At 41.0% G+C, this 20134-nt stretch overlaps 1 protein-coding gene and 1 pseudogene across 2 annotated transcripts in view; one reads left to right on the top strand and one right to left on the bottom strand.

Moving 5' to 3' along the window:
- Positions 1-20134, bottom strand: part of RNF34 (ring finger protein 34) — a 27345-nt gene that overhangs the window by 4445 nt on the left and 2766 nt on the right. The window contains exons 2-4 of one of the 2 annotated variants that reach the window (XM_012809052.2): positions 19214-19278; positions 5259-5477; positions 3335-3742 (exon numbers count right to left, since the gene is read on the bottom strand). In XM_012809052.2, the coding sequence (XP_012664506.1) occupies positions 3335-3742; positions 5259-5477; positions 19214-19222 (636 nt within the window). In that variant the 5' untranslated portion in view covers positions 19223-19278. The remainder of the gene's footprint in view (positions 1-3334; positions 3743-5258; positions 5478-19213; positions 19279-20134) is intronic. The other variant, XM_023516862.1, reaches the window with a different exon arrangement.
- Positions 7189-16420, top strand: LOC105887585 (annotated as a pseudogene).

The following is a 20134-nucleotide window of genomic DNA, read 5'->3' as shown; positions in this document are numbered from 1 at the left end:
AAGCGAGTCTCCTGCCTCAGCCTCCCAAGTAGCTGGGACCACAGGCGCCCGCCACAACACCCGGCTATTTTTTGGTTGCAGCCATCGTTGTTTGGCGGGCCTGGGCTGGGGATTCAAACCCACCACCTTAGGTGTATGTGGCTGGCGCCTTAGCCACTTGAGCCACAGGCGCCAAGCCAGATCAGTGGTTCTTAACCTGTGTGTCACTCAACTCATTGTAACAATGAAAATACATCCTGTATATCAAATATTTGCATTACAGTTCATAATAGTAGCAAAATTATAGTTATGAAGTAGCAACAAAAATAATTTTATGGTTGGGGGTCACCACAATATGAGGAACTGTATTAAAGGGTTGCAGCACTAGGAGGCATTAGGAAGGCTGAGAACCACTGCCATAGATCTTCCCCATCCATATGACCCCAAAGTGTGGCATACTTAAGGTGACCAGACATCCTGCTTTTGGCGGGACAGTCCCGCTTTTCAACAGTTTGTCCCGCGTCCCATGGCATTTTTAAAAAGTCCCGATTTTTGGAAAGAATGCACGAACAGGTGGGAGAACAAGAAGGGAATATACGGTTTTCGGCTGCCATGTGGCTATTTCGCCACAACATGAGTTTTATATTATTTTTGTTAATTTTATAATCTTAAACTGTAATAATAAATAATTGCTGAGAAGTGATTATTGAGAACTGCTTATCAAAGTTTGCATTGTTGTGAGGTCCTGCCCTGCCCTGCCCCCCCCATGTTGTCCCACCTTGCGGATGTTAAAATCTGGTCACCCTAGGCATACTCCACATTGTCTTTGGATCCTGAATGCTGCTGCTCCTCCCAAAGAGATGGCCTCTAAAAGATTACCAAGAGAACTTAACCTTCCATAAAGTTACCTTGAAACACAAATTCATGTATATGTATAAATCTGTAAAATCTAACCAGAATATTAACCCTGTAGAAGGTCACATAATGGAATGCCAAAGCCATGAAGGAGGGCACTGTGTCATTATCAAAGGACCTGCAAAGGCTGGTTTAATTGGCGCCTCTAAGATGCAGACAGAACGAAGCTACAGGTCTGAACTAGGATCAGCCCAAGTGTCAGAGGCTTCTGAATTAAAAGATCTCAATCCTACTACATTAAGTTTAGACAGTCTTAATTCCAAAGGCAGCCTTACAGACATCTTCGTGGTGGGGGGCTGGGTGCAATGGCTCACACCTATAATCCTAGCACTCTGGGAGGCCCAGGCAGGTGGATTGCCTAAGCTCACAGGTTCAAGACCAGCCTGAGCCAGAGCAAGACCTTGTCTCTAAAAAATAGCCGGGCCTTGTGGCAGGCATTTGTAGTCCCAGCTACTCAGGAGGCTGAGGCAAGAGAATCGCTTGAACCCAACAGTTTGAGGTTGCTGTAAGCTATGACGCCATGGCACTCTACCCAGGACAACAAAATTAGAAAAAAAATTTAAAATATATATATAAATAGGGTGGCACCTGTAGCTCAAGGAATAGGGTGCCGGCCCCATATGTGGGAGTGGCAGGTTTAAACCCGGCCCCAGCCAAAAACTGCAACCAAATAAATAAATAAATAAATGATACTTTTCTTTGCTGATGGCTTATGCTAGTTTTAATTTTAAAAAATTCTTCAACAGAGGAAGAACAAACTCCTTCAATTTGAATTATGTACCTTCTTTCACCTCTGACTATATTTTGGCCATAGCTCTATAATAGTCTAGGTCAGTTTCCAATTTCAAATATTCCACCTCACTAATTGACACCACGTTATAGTGTTCAACAACCCACACCTCCCATATGGTGTCATATATCCCAAAGTGGTACAATAGTAAGATGTGTCTTAGGTTTGCATCATCATAAGGCCAGTTCTCCTTTGGGAAAATAATAAAATTCCTGGCTCAGACTTACCTAATTTAAGACTACAGCCATGTGTTACTTGATGAAAGAGATACTGAGAAATGTGTCATTAGGTCATTTAGTCATACTGACATAGGAACGTTTGTACACAAATCTAGATGGTATACCCTACAATACTACACACCTAGGCTATAGGTATAGACTACTGCTCCAAGGCTACAAACCTATACAGCATGTTTACTGAATATTATATACAACTATATTGTAATAGTGATAAGTGTGAATCTGAACATCTCTAAACTCAGAAAAGGTACAGCAAAATAATAGTATTATAATCTTAAGGGACCGCCACTGGATATGTGGTTTGTCCTTAACTGAATCCTGTTATGTAGCACATAACTATTTGGAAGGCAACTTGACCAAATTTACTTATTTGCCATACTTATCTGTTTATTTAGACAGTGTCTTGCCATGTTGCCCAGGCTGGAGTGCAGTGGCTATTTACACAAGTGATCACAGTGCATCTATCTACCACAAACTTCTGAGCTCAAGCAATCCTCCTGCCTCAGACTCCCAAGTAGCTAGGACTACCGGTTCACACTATTAATGCCCAGCTTCCCTCTGCTTTTAATAATTCCTTTCTTCAAGGAAGAAAATTAAATGTAAAGAAAGCTCTTCAAAACAACTCTTCCAGCATTTTAGAATCACTCATATACAAGTATTAATTACAAAAGTCCTAGCACGTTATTCAATCAGGATGCCCAAGGACACTGGAACAATATTCTTTTTTTTTTTTTTTGAGACAGAGCTTCAAGCTGTCACCCTGGGTAGAGTGCTGTGGCATCATAGCTCACAGCAACCTCCAACTCCTGGGCTCAAGCGAGTCTCTTGCCTCAGCCTCTCAAGTAGCTGGGACCATAGCCGCCCACCACAACACCCGGCTATTTTTTGGTTGCAGCCATCATTGTTGTCAGGCCCAGGCTGGATTCGAACCTGCCACCTTAGGTGTACTGAGCCACAGGCGCCGAGCCAGGAACAATATTCTATGTACAATTAGTAAATAATTACATTTTTTTCCACTAATAGATGCCTCTTTCATTATCTAAATTAGAACAATTTTACTGTTGTAGCCAGGCAACTAAACATTAAGATAACTTTTACTCCTGATTGTTTCACAACCACTTGTATAAATAATCCTGCAAACATGTATATGCTACTTTAGTGTTTAACTACATAAGATAGAAAAACTGAAATTACTAAGGCCAAGAGATCGAAAGCTATTTTTGGATGCCTCAGCAGACTACTCTGGAGACACCTAGCACCAAGCACTCAAGAGTGCAGAGTTCAGCGGGGCATAGATCATCTGGAATGTGACTTCTAGTTTACCTGAAACCATCAAGCATTAATGGCCCCACCATATATAGCCAAGAGTAAGTGTGCCAAACCCTGGGTATAATTAACTACTCCCTCATACCTGTGCCAGCACTCCAGATCTGGAGGTCCGGTCCCCATCCATAAGCTCTCCCTGAAATGAAGACACAGTAGCAGAGGGGGCTGTATAGTTTGAAAAATATGAACGTGTAAAAAGGCTAGAAGTCTGGGACCTTGGAGAATTCAGACTACTTGTGTCCATGTTGTCCTCAGAGCCTAGTCCATGATGGCACAGTACAAGATCTACCAAGTCTTCTTTCTCTCGACAAGTATCTATGGGTATGTTTCGAAGAATGAGATACTGCCGTAGATCTTTCACCTTCAGTCGCATTAACTGAGGCCGCTGAAAGGCTGTCTCTTGTAGTAAGTGACAAGTGGAACATCTACGGAGATTCTCTTGTAAGACTGAACAAACGGAGCAAAAATCTTTCTTGCAATCACAACAAACATGCTGAAGAAAGAGAAAAGCAGCATTTAATGATAGCAAAATATAAGCAATTATGAAAACACTGGTTTTCTTTTTGCCTTCTATAAATTTAATTTTAGTTCTTATGAAGTATCCCCTAGCACCAGACTATTTTCACAGGCATTTTAGTGTTCCAAAAGACATGAAAATCAAAATAGTCATTGCCAAAGCAGTTTAGATTTACAGAAGTTTGAATATAGCACTTTAAGAAAAACATACTCTTATATTAATGAATTAAAACCTTTCCACCCCTTGGTACAAACATGTAATTAGCAGAGCAGAGCTTACTTGAACCGCATGAAGCAGAAAGTGTAACACAAACTCTTTTCCTAACAATCGCCATTTCCCACATTTAAAGAAAAAAATTATTAACAGAGAAGGAAAGAGAAAAGGAGAGAAAAGGAATGACCTCTCAAGGTCAATCCAAGAAAACAAGAGGACCCACTAATACAGTACAGCCTTAATCACAATCAAAGCCATTCCACTGAAGAAGTTTAAAGAGGACACTAAGATTAGTTATTCCTGCTTGGTGCATTATTTCCACAAGCTAACATTTTTTTCCCTAAAATATTTCAAAGGACTAAATTGATCAAAGAATGCAAGGAGGCCTAACAATATAATGGTTCTCAGAACAACTTTCTATCCTAATGGAAATAACTTTTAGCCTAAGTTTTATTCTTTTTTTTTTTTTTTGAGACAGAGTCTCACTTTGTCACCCTCAGTAGAGTGCTGTAGCATCACAGCTCACAGTAACCACCAACTCTTGGGCTTAGGCGATTCTCTTGCCTCAGCCTCCTGAGTAGCTGGGACCACAGGTGCCCACCACAATGCCCAGCTATTTTTTGTTGCAGTTGTCACCGCTGTTTTAGCTGGCTGGGGCCAGGTTCGAACCCACCACCCTCAGTATATGAGGCCAGTGCCCTACCCACTGAGCCACAGGCACCGCCCCTAGCCTAAGTTTTTTATGTTGAATCTCTAAACAATAGTTATCTTTTTATATTCATTTCTTCATTTGAGAAAAATATGGTTAAGGAAGAATTTTTGAAACAAGATCACAGTTACAGTAAATAATTTCCAAACGAAATTTCAGACTTAAGGTTTCTTACTTCAAGAAAAAGCATCATGAAAAATGAAGTGGTACAAATAGGTCAGAGTTCAAAAGAAAGGATGCCTGAACAACATGAAAAATAGCAATGTTTAATCAGAAATCTCAAGGACTAATATAATCCCATCAATTAAGTTTTTTCTAAATGGTTAATGGGCTGAAACTTTTGATGTTTTCATAAGACATGAAGATTCATTAACTATTCAAAATAAACTTGCAATCAAGAATTCTAATCCTTGGGACAGAGCCTGTGGCTCAAAGGAGTAGGGCATTGGCCCCATATGCCAGAGGTGGCAGGTTCAAACCCAGCCCTGGCCAAAAACTCCAAAAAAAAAAAAAAAGAATTCTAATCCTTGTGTCTTGTTATGTAGCATTTCAGCATCTCATCCAACTCACCTTCTTTCTAAAGACTGAAAATGAAAGTCCACAGGCTTTGCAAACTATATTAGACCCTTCTGTAGCTGCTGGTGGGAAGGTGGAAAAATCAGGATTTGGTGTAAATCTGAATGGACCAGTGGCTCCTGCAAATCCTGACTGCTGGCCCCTGACAGCTCCGGTTCCCATGACTTCATTCAGCAGCCCACAGCACGAAGCCCACATAGATGTGGCACCGGCCTAAAAAAGAACACAAGTGCCACAGTTTAAAACTACAGTGTAATCTGGGCTCCCTGGGATCCTCAGAGAATGTTATTCTGAAGAGGTAAGTTTTCCCTAATAACTTTGAGATTACTGTATTCCTTTGGGCACCAAAATTTCAAGCTATTTGGAAATAAATAATTTTCTTGTATTTCTTTTTTTTTTTTTTTTTGATACAGAGCCTCAAGCTGTCCCCCTGGGCAGAGTGCTGTGGCATTACAGCTCACAGCAACCTCCAACTCCTGGGCTCAAGCGAGTCTCCTGCCTCCGCCTCCCAAGTAGCTGGGACCACAGGCGCCCACCACAACGCCTGGCTATTTTTTGGTTGCAGCCGTCATTGTTGTTTGGTGGGTCCGGGCTGGGGATTCGAACCCGCCACCTTAGGTGTACGTGGCTGGCGCCTTAGCCGGTTGAGCTATAGGCGCCGAGCCAATTTTCTTGTATTTCAAAAAAATATCTGGCATTGGAGATACTAATGGTATCTTCTTCACTTGATTTTAGCCAGAAGGTCAAGAAACGATATAGTATCTTCTTAGATAAAAGCAAAAAACACAACATAACCTAAATATTGTAAAAAAAACAAACAAACAAACAAAAAACATTCCCACCCAAACATAAATACATGTGCATGTGCACAGGAACAAAAAAAACTAAACTGAAGTTATATCCTGTCTTGTATCCTGAGATGTGTTCATACTAAAAAACTGTTCACTTTTCAACTGGCGCTATAGAGTTCCATAGGATGAGGCAGATTTTTTCAGCTACTATTTAGCAGAAAATACATAAATTCAAATTATTTAATTTCATTAAATGTTCTGTTTGTAGTTGGTTATAATATACTATGGCATATATAATTTATTTTTAAAATATGAATGGGAAAACATTAAAACACCAACTGAAATGCTCTAGATTTTAACGTATCATGTATAATTTTATTTCCTTTAAATTTTTCTCTGCTTTCCAAATTCTTCATAAAGACTGTAATAAATTTGATATTTAAAAAAGTACTTCTTAAACAGGATCTAATCTACCTTTTCAAACTAAAAATACTAAACATAATTTTCAATGTCCTAATAACCAGGATGACATATTCCAGGGTATAAGGGTTATCTGCCACTCCACTAAATGGCCCAGATTTAATGTATTGCTTTTTATGGATTTTTTTCCCCTGTCTTTTCCTCTGTATAAGTCACTACAGCTCTCACTACAACCTACCTGTAGTAACCTGTCTCCTTTTTTATTACAGTTTCAGAACTCTGATAACCATACTTTGTTAGAAATTATGTATAAAAGAACAAATTTTCAGTGAGGGCCAAAAGTATTTTTCTATGCTTAAAGTATGCCTCTTGTCTTTATTCTTAAGCATGTTCTAGAATACAGATAATGGGATAAGTAATGGAAATCTAGATAGCTGATTTTGTTATTTAAAATGGCAGCACATAACACAGTTCCATTTATTATATTATCTGACTCTATGAAACATTTACTGTTTGTTGGACAAGCTCTTTAAAAAAAAGCACCTTAAAAGGTAATTGGAAATGCAATAAAAAGATAACACTATTCTTGCTGCTACCTAGAAGTAGTATGTTATATTATAGGAAAAGAAGGTAAAGCAATTAAAAAAACACAGTATTAAGTATCAAGATCACAGATGTATTACATAGTTTCATATAGTACAATTCAAGAAATCATGATCCCTTTAGAAGGTAAAATTAACAGTTCATAGATTTATTTTTTGTTTTGTTTTGTTTTTATTTTTTGGAGACAAGAGTCTCATGTCGCCCTTGGTAGAGTACTATAGCATCAGAGCTCACAGCAACCTCAAACTCTTCGGCTCAAGTGATTCTCTTGCCTCAGCCTCCCAAGTAGCAGCGACTACAGGCGCTGGTCACACCACCCGGCTATTTTTAGAGATGCGGTTTTGCTCTTGCTTAGGCTGGTCTCAAACTGCTGAGCTCAAGCGATCCACCCACCTCGGTCCCCTAGAGTGCTAGGATTACAGGAGTGAGGCACCGCGCCCAACCTAACAGTTCATACCTTTAAATCATTAAATACCTTGGAGTCTAAAGTCATGGTTTGCTTAATCATAAAAGCATGAAAATCCAGATTTCCTAACAATTAATCCACTGATTGTTCTTTTCAGTGAAAGAGACAGCCGCAGTTCTTTCAAGTAAACTCTCTTAAAACAACTAAAAATATTTTGAATTCAATTTGCATGTAACTTTGAGGGACTACCTCAACTGCATAAGGTAACACTAGGATAACTTTTCCTTCATTCCAGGAGTTTATAAGTTCCTGAGTAGAAACTTCTATAGCACCGAGCTCCACCATCATATGAGTGTCAAATGTGTGAAAGGTTTCTATCTATTAACCTCTTCACAGTCAACGTAACATTAAACTTTACATGCTACTTAGAAAGTTCAAATTGTGTTTTCTTGGGAAACAAAAATTAAGGTGAAATTCTGGGGCCAGTACAGCAGTTCATACCTATAATCCCAGCACCTTGGGAGGTCTAGGTGGGAGGACTGCTTGAGACCAGCTTGTGCAACAAAATGAGACCCTTATCTCTGCAAAAAGTTAAAAAAATTATCAGGGCATGGTGATGCACCTGTTGTTTTAGCTACTCTGGAGGCTGAGGCAAAAGATTGATAGAGCTCAGGAGCTGGAAGTTATAGTGAGCTATGATCAGCACCACTGCACTCTCTTCCTGGGCAAAAGAGCAAAGACCCCATCCCTACGAAAAATAAAAATAATAGTAATTTTTTTAAATGAGAGATTGATTTGGGGTCAGGCCCAGTAGTTCACACGTGTAATCCCAGGAGGTCAAGGTGGATGGGTGGCTTGAGCTCAGGAGTTTGAGACCTGCAGAGCAAGACCTCATCTCTACTAAAAATACAAAAATTAGCAAGGCATTGTAGCAGGCACCTGTAGTCCCAGCTACTCAGGAGGCTGAGACAAAGAAGATCACCTGAGCCCAGGAGTTTGAGGTTGCTGTAAGCTATGATGCCATGGATCTCTACCCATAGCGACAGAGTGAGACTCTATCTCACCTCCCCCTCCCCCCAAAAAAACAAAGACTCTGACCTAGCAGGCCAAAAATCTCAAGTGATACTCTTTTTTATTTTTTTGAGACAAAGCCTCAAGCTGTCCCCCTGGGTAGAGTGCTGTGACATCACAGCTCACAGCAACCTCCAACTCCTGGGCTCAAGCGAGTCTCCTGCCTCAGCCTCCCACAGGTGCCCACCACAACGCCCAGCTATTTTTTGGTTGCAGTCGTCATTGTTGTTTGGCGGGCCCGGGCTGGATTCAAACCTGCCATAGGTGTACCTGGCTGGCGCTTTAGCTACTTGAGCCACAGGCATCGAGTCTTGATACTCTCTATTAAAAGCAGTACAGGCTCACTGCCCCTAGCACAGCGATTACGATGCCGGCCACATGCACCGAGGCTGGTGGGTTCAAACCAGTCCCGAACCAGCTAAACAATAATGACAATTGCAACAAAAAAGTAGCCAGGCATTATGGCGGGGGCCTGTAGTCCCAGCTGCTTGGGAGGCTGAGGCAAGAGAATCACTTAAATCCAAGAGTTTGAGGTTGCCGTGAGCTGTGACGCCATGGCACTTGACTGAGGGCGACACAGTCAGACTCTCTCTCAAAAAAATAAAAATAAATAAATAAAAACAGCACAGCCACAGGTTCTGTCCTTGCTACCAGAAAGTTGTACAATAAATTAAGGAAGGATATAATTTTTAAAACCATGTAAATGAGTATGAGCATTAAAATTTTACAGGGGAAAATAGCTCTTGTGAAAGGAATACAGGGATTTATTTTAGGAAAACAGGTGGAATCTCTGCATAGATAGCAATATTGGAAGGGACAATTCATCCCATTCCTCATGTGTCTTCAATCCTCAGGAGAAAAATGACATAAAACTTCTATCCTCTTTCAGCCATCTCATTATAAAATTAAAAAAAAAAAAAAAAAGAAGAAGAAGAAGCCTAAGCCAACACCCAAAGGATCCCAAGCAAATGTTGCTATAATCCATTATTTGGAACAACTTAGACCCATATTACTATTGTCAGCCAAATACCACAGCATAAGGAAAAAAGAAACACTGAAGTTTTTAGGTTATAGCCTCTTAGGATCTATAAACTTAAATTTGAACAAAATTTTCCAATGAGAGAATATTCTTAGCATTATGTTCAAAGGACAAATCCTCTTATGCCTGGTTATCCTCTCTGAGAGCAGTATTCCCAACATTACAACTTCTTGAAAGTTCAGAAATTTTAAATAGGCTCAGTGCCCATAGCACAGTGGTTACGGCGCCAACCACATACACCAAGGGAGCCAGGTTTGAACCTGGCCCAGGCCCACTAAACAACAATAACAACTGCAATAAAAAATAGCCAGGCGTTGTGGTGGGCGTCTGTAGTCCCAGCTACTTGGGAGGCTGAGAATCACTTAAGCCCAAGAGTTTGAGGTTGCTGTGAGTTGTGACACCACCACACTCTATCAAGGGCGACATAGTGAGACTCTGTCTCAAAAATAAAAAAGAAATCTTAAATAGAGGGAACCCAGGTAATTTAGTTTATTTGAAGTACCTTTCTTTCTCATCTATTTGAAAAAATCAATTTCCACTTCTTGAAGCTCTATGTTTTCTGGCACCCCAGTGCTAAAATGTAGGTAACTTCTTTAATGATTCCAACTCCACTGGCTCGGTGCCTGTGGCTCAAGTGGTTAAGGCGCCAGCCACATACACCTAGGGTGGCGGATTCGAATCCAGCCCAGGCCTGCCAAACAACAATGATGCTGCAACCAAAAAAAAAAAAAAATAGCCAGGCGTTGTGGCGGGTGCCTGTGGTCCCAGCTACTTGGGAGGCAGAGGCAGGAGATGCGCTTGAACCCAGGAGTTGGAGGTTGCTGTGAGCTGTGATGCCACAGCACTCTACCCAGGGGGGACAGCTTGAGGCTCTGTCTCAAAAAAGAATAAAATATTTTTAAAAATTTATTAAAAAAAAAAACTCCACCCTTCAACTTCTTTGAAGCAGGTATTTTTAGTCCTGTACCTAGTGGCTTCGGTCACTTCCTCTTGCTAAGGAATTGCCAGGGCCTGTGAAAATACCCTTTACAATAATTGTCTGCATGTCATACTCACCAGGGAAGTAAAAAAATACTAACGCCTGGATCCCAAGCTCACAGATTCTGATTCTTCTAGTCTGGGATATAGCTTGGGCAACAGAATTTTTTTTAGAACTCCCTAGGTCAATGGTTCTCAACCTGTGGGTCGCAACCCCTTTGTAACAATGAAAATACATTGATGCATTAGGAAGGTTGAGAACCACTGCCCTAGGTGATTCTGTTTTTTAAAAACAGGGTCCCAGTATATTGACAAGTGAGAATGTAGTGGCTATTCACAGGTGTAATTATAGAGCTCAGCACAAGCCTCGAACTCCTGGACTCAAGCAATCCTTGCAGCTCAGCCTCCCAAATACGTGGCACTACAGTTTACACACCACCTTGCCCTGTTCTACCCTAGGTGATTCTGATGTACACCCAAAATAAGGTTAAGACCTGCTCAGTCTAAGGGAAGATCTCATCATGCCTATTTTGTTTCAGCTGGTATCTTCCTCCACAGATTCCCAAAATAAAGGGGCTGTGGTTACTTTGGAAGCCTGTGCCTCTAGAGTTCTGAGATGAACACCTCAGCCATGTGTTCCCCAAGAGCTGTCTATTTTTCAGCATTAGTGGGATATGTGTGTTTCTAGTATTTTATTTCCCTCTACAGTTTCACCCAATCCTTTCAGAAAGAGTCAGCTGAGTTTTAAACAATTCAATCTGAAACTTAATTTAGTTTTGTTCCTTTTTACCATAAAACTAAAACTTTTGCTGGACTTTGGTGCTTTCCTTCATTTTATTGCTCTTTGAATTTTGACCTAAACTTTTATTTCCTCACTTATTACTTATATCCTCTACATGTTTTCTTGTATGAGGTCTCCGACATGGGGAGAAAGTCAGGGATTTCTGGGTCTGTCAATAGCAGCCACTGTTCAAATTATTCTTGTCCTCTACCTCCAAGTTGAAGAATCCACCCAGAGAATATCCTCCCAGGCTTAAACTCCATTACCTGGCTCCCATTTAGTACATTTCATCTCCCTGGGCTTTCTCACAAAATCTCAATGTCATAAACTTCTACATGTCCCCTCAGAGCAAAAGCATCTCCACCATAATTGTCACTTTGACACTCACCCAATAGTTTGTTTTTTTTTTGAGACAGGGTCTCTCTCAGTTGCCTGTGCTAACATATAGTGATGTCATCACAGGTCACAGTAGCTTCAAATTTCTGGGCTCAGACTCCTGCCTCAGCCTCCCAGTAGCTAGGAGTATAGGTATACACTACCACACCTAGCTAATTTTTAAAATATTTTGTACAGATAGGGTCTTGCTATTGCCCAAGTGGGTCATGAACTCCTGGCCTCAAGTATCCTCCCACCTCAGCCTCAAAATGCTGAGATTATAGGCGTGAACCATTGTACCCAGCTTTCACCTAATAAATCCTGATATACTGATCTTTCCCCTGTCAAATCTATCCACATTTTCTGTTACTACCTGAAAGAACCCATAAAAGCAACTGGGGAACTATTTAAGAGACCATTTTTCCAAATTTATTGAATCTGGTCTCTTCAAGTAGAAAAACCAGAGTAGGGAGGATATATGCCTATTTATTCTCTGAGCTCTTGACTATGACCCTGTTACATTTCCTCAGAACCCAGTTACCATATCTGGTAGGGTAATAACTAAAAAGTTTTCCTCATTTACATCCTCCTTTAAAAAACTTTGGAGTTCTAAGTTTCTTTCCCTTACCATATCTGTCTTTTCTATCTTCTAAGCTCTTCTTTTAGTTAAATCAGCCTGTGTTCCTTTCTCTTTTATTCACTCACTGTACTTTTTTTTTTTTTTGTACTTTCTTTTTTGAGACAGAGTCTCAAAATATAGCCCAGACTACAGTGCCGTGGCATCAGCCTAGCTCACAGCAACCTCAAACTCCTAGGCTCATCCATGCCTGGCTAATTTCTCTATTTTTTAGTAGAGATGAGGTCTTGCTCTTACTCAGGCTGGTCTCAAACTCCTGAGCTCAAGCTGTCCTCCCACCTAAGCCTCTCAGAATGCTAGGATTACAGGTATAAGCCACAGTGCCCAGCCCTTGTTTCTACTTTGATAGTAAGATTGAAGCATATTCTCTAAACTACTCTAATTTCTCCTAGATTTTCTGAGCAAACCTAATTCCTAGAAAAACAGCATACTAGGCACAGCTTTTTAACATCTGAATTTACAGTAAATTTCTCTGCCTCAATTTCAAAGAGGTGTATTCCTTATAAAAGGGATACCATCCATCTTTTGTTCATTAAAAAAAAACAAAAAACTACTACTATTCTATGAGTGAAGCCAAAGTCTGGATCTCAGAAAAGTAAAGGCATGATCTGGGCTTAAATGACCTACTTAGGACCATAGTTGAGAGCAGAATGTCATAAAGTAGAACACATGAATCCAAGAGGTTAGAAAGAAAAACAACCTGGACAGGCAAAGCAGTTCATGCCCATAATCCTAGCTGCTAGAACTTTGGGATACTGAGGCAGGATGATTGCTAAGGCCAGGAGCTCAAGACCAGCCTGAGTAAGAGCAAAACCCCATCACTACAAAAAAATAGAAAAATTAGCTGGGCATAGTGACACATGCCTAAAGTCCCAGCTACTCAGGAGACCGAGGCAGGACGATGGCTTAAACCCAGGAGTTTGAGGTGGCAATGAGCTACGACAAGGCCACTACACCACCCCAGGCTGCAGGGAGAGACACTGTTTCAGAAAACAAACAGAACCTTTGGCTTGGCACCCATAGTTCAGTGGTTAGGAAGCCAGCCACATACACCTATGCTGGTGGGTTCAAACCCAGCCTGGGCTGGCTAAATGACAACAACAACAAGAAAAAATAGCCAGGCATTGTGGCAGGCACCTGTAGTCCCAGCTACCTGGGAGGCTGAGGCCAGAGAATCGCTTAAGCCCAAGAGTTTGAGGTTGCTGTGATCTGTGACACTAGGGCATTCTACCGAGGACAACATACTAAAACAACAACAACAAAAACCCAGTAATCTGTAAGGAGAGCTAAATTTCCTCTCTTGACCATGAATGTAGTTCAAAATAACAATAACAGAAAAAGGCCACTAGCCTGTCACAAAACTCCAAGCTCAGAGCATTTAGCGGTCCTTTTGCAGTTTATTTTCTAACCATCAATGACTACTGAAAATGACTTTTGTTTTTCTTTTTTTGAGACAGAGTCTAATTTTGTTGCCCTTGGTAGAGGTAGAGTGTCGTGGTGTCATAGCTCACAGCAACCTCAAACTCCTGAGCTTAAGAGATTCTCTTGCATCAGCCTCCCAAGTAGCTGGGACTACAGGTACCAGCCACAACGCTCAGGTATTTTTAGAGACCAAGCCTCGCTCTGATTCAAGCTCTGGCAATCAACCTGCCTTGGCCTATCAAATGCTGGGATTACAGGCGTGAGCCACCGCACCAGGCCCTACCCACCTTCTTAAACCAAAATTCCTCCTGATAGAGCAGCCACGGAATCACGGTCTGCCCAGATCTTATCAGTTAAGGACCAGGTACCATATAAAAAACTTACATGGCCCATAGCAAGAAACTAAATTGTAAAATCTGCTTAGATGCCCCATGTCATTCTCCTCATGTCATTCTGACATCAATGCCAATTCTGGTCTTTTTTTTCTTTTTTCAAAGCCAGTACACCAAGATTTTAGGGGGGGAACAACATTACCTTTTGCTCACTCCCAATTTGGAGCTAATTAAGAACTAATACGGCAGGGCACAGTGGCTCACACCTGTAATCCTAGCACTCTGGGAGGCCCAGGTAAATGGATTGCCTGAGCTCAAGAGTTTGGACCAGCCTGAGCTAGATCCACACCTGATCTCTAAAAATAACCAGGCATTGTAACAGGTACCTGTAGTCCCAGCTACTTGGGAGGCTGAGGCAAGGGAATCGCTTGGCCTAAGAGTTTGAGGTTGCTGTAAGCTATGTCACCATGGCACTCTCCCTACTAGGGCAACACAGTGAGACTGTCTCAAAAAAAAAAAAAAAACTGGCTCGGCACCTGTGGCTCAAGCGGCTAAGGCGCCAGCCACATACACCTAAGGTGGCGGGTTCAAATCCCCAGCCTGGGCCCGCCAAACAACAATGATGGCTGCAACCAAAAAATGGCCAGGCGTTGTGGCAGGCGCCTGTAGTCCCAGCTACTTGGGAGGCAGAGGCAGGAGACTCGCTTGAGCCCAGGAGTTGGAGGTTGCTCTGAGCTGTGAAGCCATGGCACTCTACCCAGGGGGATAGCTTGAGGCTCCATCTCAAAAAACAAAACAAAAACTAATAGCAACCGAAGAATATGACTTTAGCTCTATAGTCAACTAATCAGTCTTAATAATATGCTACCTAATAACCAGCACAGCTGACCAAGAGCTTACCACCTAGTTGAATGGAGACCAGAAAGGCAACCTCTCTATAGGAAGAGATCTGAGAAGGTCCCAGAAAGTACTGAGCCAAGCTTGTAAGCTTGTTTAGTTTCTTCACTGAAACTCACTAACAAAGTTCCTAGCAGGAAGGCTGACAGTGTTCCTCCAGGGAAATAAATTAGAAATTCCCTCTCTCAGTAGGAAAGAGAATAGGGGAACTTATCCACAAATCCAAACAATTTGTAAGAGAGCAGGACTGACAGGACAGCACAAGTTTCCACAACAATAGACCAACAATGTCATAAGCACTCTCTCAGGTTCTTTAGTCAGATTCAAATAATATAAGCCCATTCTGCACCATCATTTTTTTCATTTAACAAAACCAAAAGGAAATGTTTCTCTGCAAGAGCAGTAGCTCAACTCTTTTTCTGGCAGACAGCCAGTTTTCAAATGGCCTCAAGGTTTAGCTGTATTTGATTGTGTATATGATCTAATATAGTTCTAGAATCCTTATGAGGAGAAAATACTTTAAAATGTGCAATTTTAAGGAATTAAGAAGTTTGCTATAAATTGTGAATTTTATTCCAGACCACATCAGATATACTCTGGTTTCTCTTCAGATAAATCTTTTGCCTTTTACCAAAGTATATAAGGATGTGATCCCTATTAATTATTCCATCAAATGTTAGTATTAACTGACCAGACTAGAATTAAGGATAAGAAAAACTAAAGTGGCTCTTTCCACCATCTTGGGGCCTGTGGAGGTCTGCTGGGAACAGGACTTCTAAAAGGCAAATATGTCTGGAAGGCTGTGTGGGCCAAGGCCATTTTTGCTGGCTATAAGCAAGGTCCCCGGAACCAAACAGATCACATAAGCTCTTCTTAAAATTCAAAGTGTTAGGCCAGGCACCATGCTAATCCTAGCACTCTGGGAGGCCGAGGCAGGTGGACTGCCTGAGCTCACAGGTTTGAGACCAGCCTGAGCAAAAGCAAGAACCCTGTCTCTAAAAATAGTTGGGGATTCTGGCAAGCGCCTGTAGTCCCAGCTACTTGAGAGACTGAGGCAAGAGAATCACTTGAACCCAAGAGTTTGAGGTTGCTGTGACCTATAATGCCATGGCACTCTACTGAGGGTGAAAAAGTAAGACTCTGTCTCATAAAAAATTAAATTAAAGTGTTTATACCCAAGATAAAACTGAATTCTATGTGGGCAAGAGATATGCTTATGTATACAAAGCAAAGAACAACACAGTGACTCCTGGTGGCAAAACAAACAAAACCAGGGAAATCTGGGAAAAGATAACTCAGGACCATGGAAACGGTGGCATGGTTCATGCCAAATTCCAAAGCAATCTTCCCGCTAAGGCCATTGGACACAGAGTCCGTGTGATGCTGTACCCCTCAAGGATTTAAACTGATGAAAAGTAAATAAAAGTGGATTTGTGTTCTTGTATTTTTATTAAGAGGCGTTAAAAAACTTACTGCCTTAATTTGAGTTGGCATATGTTTAAAATGGAGGTTATCAGGCCAGGCAAGGTGGCTCATGCCTGTAATCCTAGCACTCTGGGAGGCCGAGGCGGGTGGATTGCCTGAGCTCACAGGTTTGAGACCAGCCTGAGCAAGAGCGAGAACCCTGTCTCTAAAAATATCTGGGCATTCTGGCAAGCTTCTGTAGTCCTAGCTACTTGGGAGGCTAAGACAAGAGAATCACTTGAGCCCAAGAGTTTGAGGTTGCTGTGAGCTACAACGCCACGGTATTCTACCAAGGGTGACACAGTAAGGCGCTGTCTCAAAATAAATAAAATAAAGTAGAATGGAGATTATCTAGCACTTTCGGAGTACAAGAAAGTCAGAGATACAGATATATATGATGATAATTATAGGGCAAGTACAGAGATTTAGAAGGTAAATGGGTTTTTTCCTGTATGGGGGCCATTGAAAGAAACAGAGGGTTTAATATGAGTATCTTTTTTTTTTTTTTTTTTTTGAGACAGAGCCTCAAGCTGTCCCCCTGGGCAGAGTGCCATGGCATTACAGCTCACAGCAACCTCCAACTCCTGGGCTCAAGTGAGTCTCCTGCCTCCGCCTCCCAAGTAGCTGGGACCACAGGCGCCCGCCACAACGCCCGGCTATTTTTTGGTTGCAGCCGTCATTGTTGTTTGGCGGGTCCGGGCTGGGGATTCGAACCCGCCACCTTAGGTGTACGTGGCTGGCGCCTTAGCCGGTTGAGCTATAGGCACTGAGCCTAATATGAGTATCTTAATACAAGGTCTTCAGGTGCCTGTACCTCAGCAGCTAGGGCGCCAGCCACATACACCAGAGCTAGAGGGTTCGAATCCAGCCTGGGCCTGCCAAACAACAATGACAATTACAACAAAGAAATAGCTGGGCTTTGTGGCCAACACCTGTAGTCCCAGCTACTTGGGAGGCTGAGGCAAGAGAATCGTTTAAGCCCAAGAGTTTGAGGTTGCTGTGAGCTGTGATACCAGAGCACTCTATCGAGGGCAACATAGTAAGACTCTGTCTCAAAAAAAAAAAAAAAAAAAAATACACGGCCTTGGGTGGAGGCTGGAATAAACCTGGGAAGTGGAAGGGTGCCTTCTTCAAAGATTGAGAGTAGGTGATAGAAGCTTAAAAGTATTTAGAGTATCTTGTGGATATACTTGTTCTACATAAATTGGATGGGAACCTTAAAAGTAGGACTTGGGTATTATTTAGATGGAGATTCTATTTTGAAGGTTTTGGGCAGCTCATTCAGACAGGCAGGCAAATGAGATATCCTTGGCATTTATGACTGGATAGAGCATTCCAATACTTAACATTTGAGTGGGAAGAATATGCAACCTGAAAATAAACCATATGATTTCACCTTAGAAAAAGGAATTGTGGGTGGGAATAGTGCATGGATACATAGGTTATCTTGGCTTTATGTTTTAACATAGTAAAAGTGCAAGGTTAACATTTTTTTAGCAGATTATAATAAACATATAAACAGTACTCCAGATTATTTAAATCTCTTAAGGGTCTGCTAAAATAAAATTCTGAACTAAGGCAAAAAAAAAGAAAAAAGAAAGAAAGGAAAAGCTATGGTGACTTCCATGAAAATTAAATGACAGTCATAGAGAGACACAGAGACATGCATAAGAAGAGAAAAGAAAGCTGATGGGTATGAAAATAATAAAACACTAACTGATCTAAGCCATTCAATTTTGAATAAATTAGATAAACAACAGTAATAATGCCACCTCCACCTCCTAAGCGTATACCTTGCTTGACACATCTCTAAATTAAATGTAATATTTTACATTATAATTTTAAGGATGAACCTAGAACTTTCAAATTCAAGAATATTAAAGTTCTCAGATGCTGAAAGAAGCTACAAGGACCTTCAAGTTCTTCCACCAACAAAAGCTTCCTCAGAGAACTAGCCCACTTTAAATTTTGTTTTAAACTCCAGGCAACCATTAATTTGCTAAAACTCAATATCCTGGCGTTAAATGACAGCAAAAATGTTTCAACTCTTAGCACCAGCACTATAAAAGAATACATTTTATAGTTTAAATTTCAGTTGGGTTAAAATTTGCTATATAACCTAAAGGTTATATAACACAAAAGTAACAGTTGAGATAATCAGCAATATTTTTATTATGGCTGGGCATCCATAGGTCAGTGGTTAGGGCACCGGCCACTTGTGCCAGTGCTGGTAGGCTGACCCCAGCCTGGGCCTGCTAAACAAACAAAAAAAAAATAGGGCATTGTGGCTGGCGCCTGTAGTCCTAGTTACCAAGGCTGAGGCAAGAGAATCACTTGAGCCTAAGAATTTGAGGTTGCTGTGAGCTATGACATCACAGCACTCTATCGAGGATGACAAAGTGAGACTCTGTCTCAAACAAACAAAAAAAATATTTATCCTATTTACAGAAACATACTCCTTAAAATGTGAAAGGATTTCTTATTGAAATTGCAACTTAAACCAAAATAAAATATACCAACAACTCTATTAATGATCAAATATCCAACCATATACCACAAAGGAAGAGATTCTACATCCCAAATTCTGTCTCTCATACCATTTGGACATTAAATAGGCTGCAAAAGAGATGCTGACCTTTAAAATATAATATTTTTAGACAAAATATTGGCTAAATTGATAGTTTTTACAGTAATATGTCCTATATAACATAAATGTCAGATCATAAATGTTACCTTCCTCATGTTTGGGTTTTTCTTTTTTTAACAGTATACTTGGATCCTTAGTACCATTCCCCCACCTTTCAAAGAAAAAAAGAAAGAAAAGGAAATTAAATTTAGTAAATTACTTTCTCCTTGATATCTCATTCTGAGCTTAGAATAAACATAATTAGCACAATTAAGGGGAAGATCAATATAAATATGGAAAAACAGAAAGAAGGGTTAAATCACATTCACATGACACCAATTTGGAATTTTTTTTTTTCAGCCGGGGCTGGGTTTGAACCCACCACCTCCAGCATATGGGGCCAGCACCCTACTTCTTTGAGCCACAGGCGCCGCCATGGATTTTTTATCAATCCCTTCTGGAAAGTTAATCAGATGTCAGTCTAAGGTAGCAGTTCTCAAACTATGGGTCATGACCCCTTTGTAACAATGAAAATACATTCTGGCATTAGGAAAGTTGAGAACCACTGGTCTCAGGTTAAAGAGTTACTTTGCGTGAGAGGTAAAACCTATCAGTTTCCAAGTAAAAACAAAAATATTAAAGAGAGAAAGAAAATATCTATTTCACACATATAATAAAATCAGGGGATTTGCATGAAAATATACTTACCTAATTGCTTAGCTTTTAAAGTAATTTTAATTCCACAGAAACAAGTACTTCCTTACATGAATATTCACATACACATCGGAAATCACTGACCCTGCCCAGAAATCTACAACTAAACAATTTCAACATAAATCAAGAATGAAGTGAAAGGCTCGGCGCCTGTGGCTCAACCAGCTAAGGCGCCAGCCACATACACCTGAGCTGATGGGTTCGAATCTAGCCCGGACCTGCCAAACAACAATGATGGCTGCAACCAAAAAATAGCCAGGCGTTGTGGTGGGCGCCTGTAGTCCCAGCTACTTGGGAGGCTGAGGCAGGAGACT

The sequence above is a fragment of the Otolemur garnettii genome, unplaced genomic scaffold (genome assembly GCF_000181295.1).
Source record: "Otolemur garnettii isolate 467f Iridium unplaced genomic scaffold, OtoGar3 scaffold00099, whole genome shotgun sequence".
NCBI classification, from domain to species: Eukaryota; Metazoa; Chordata; class Mammalia; order Primates; family Galagidae; genus Otolemur; species Otolemur garnettii.
The sequence above is the reverse complement of the archived record's forward strand: the minus strand, read 5'-3'. Positions and strand labels throughout refer to the sequence as shown.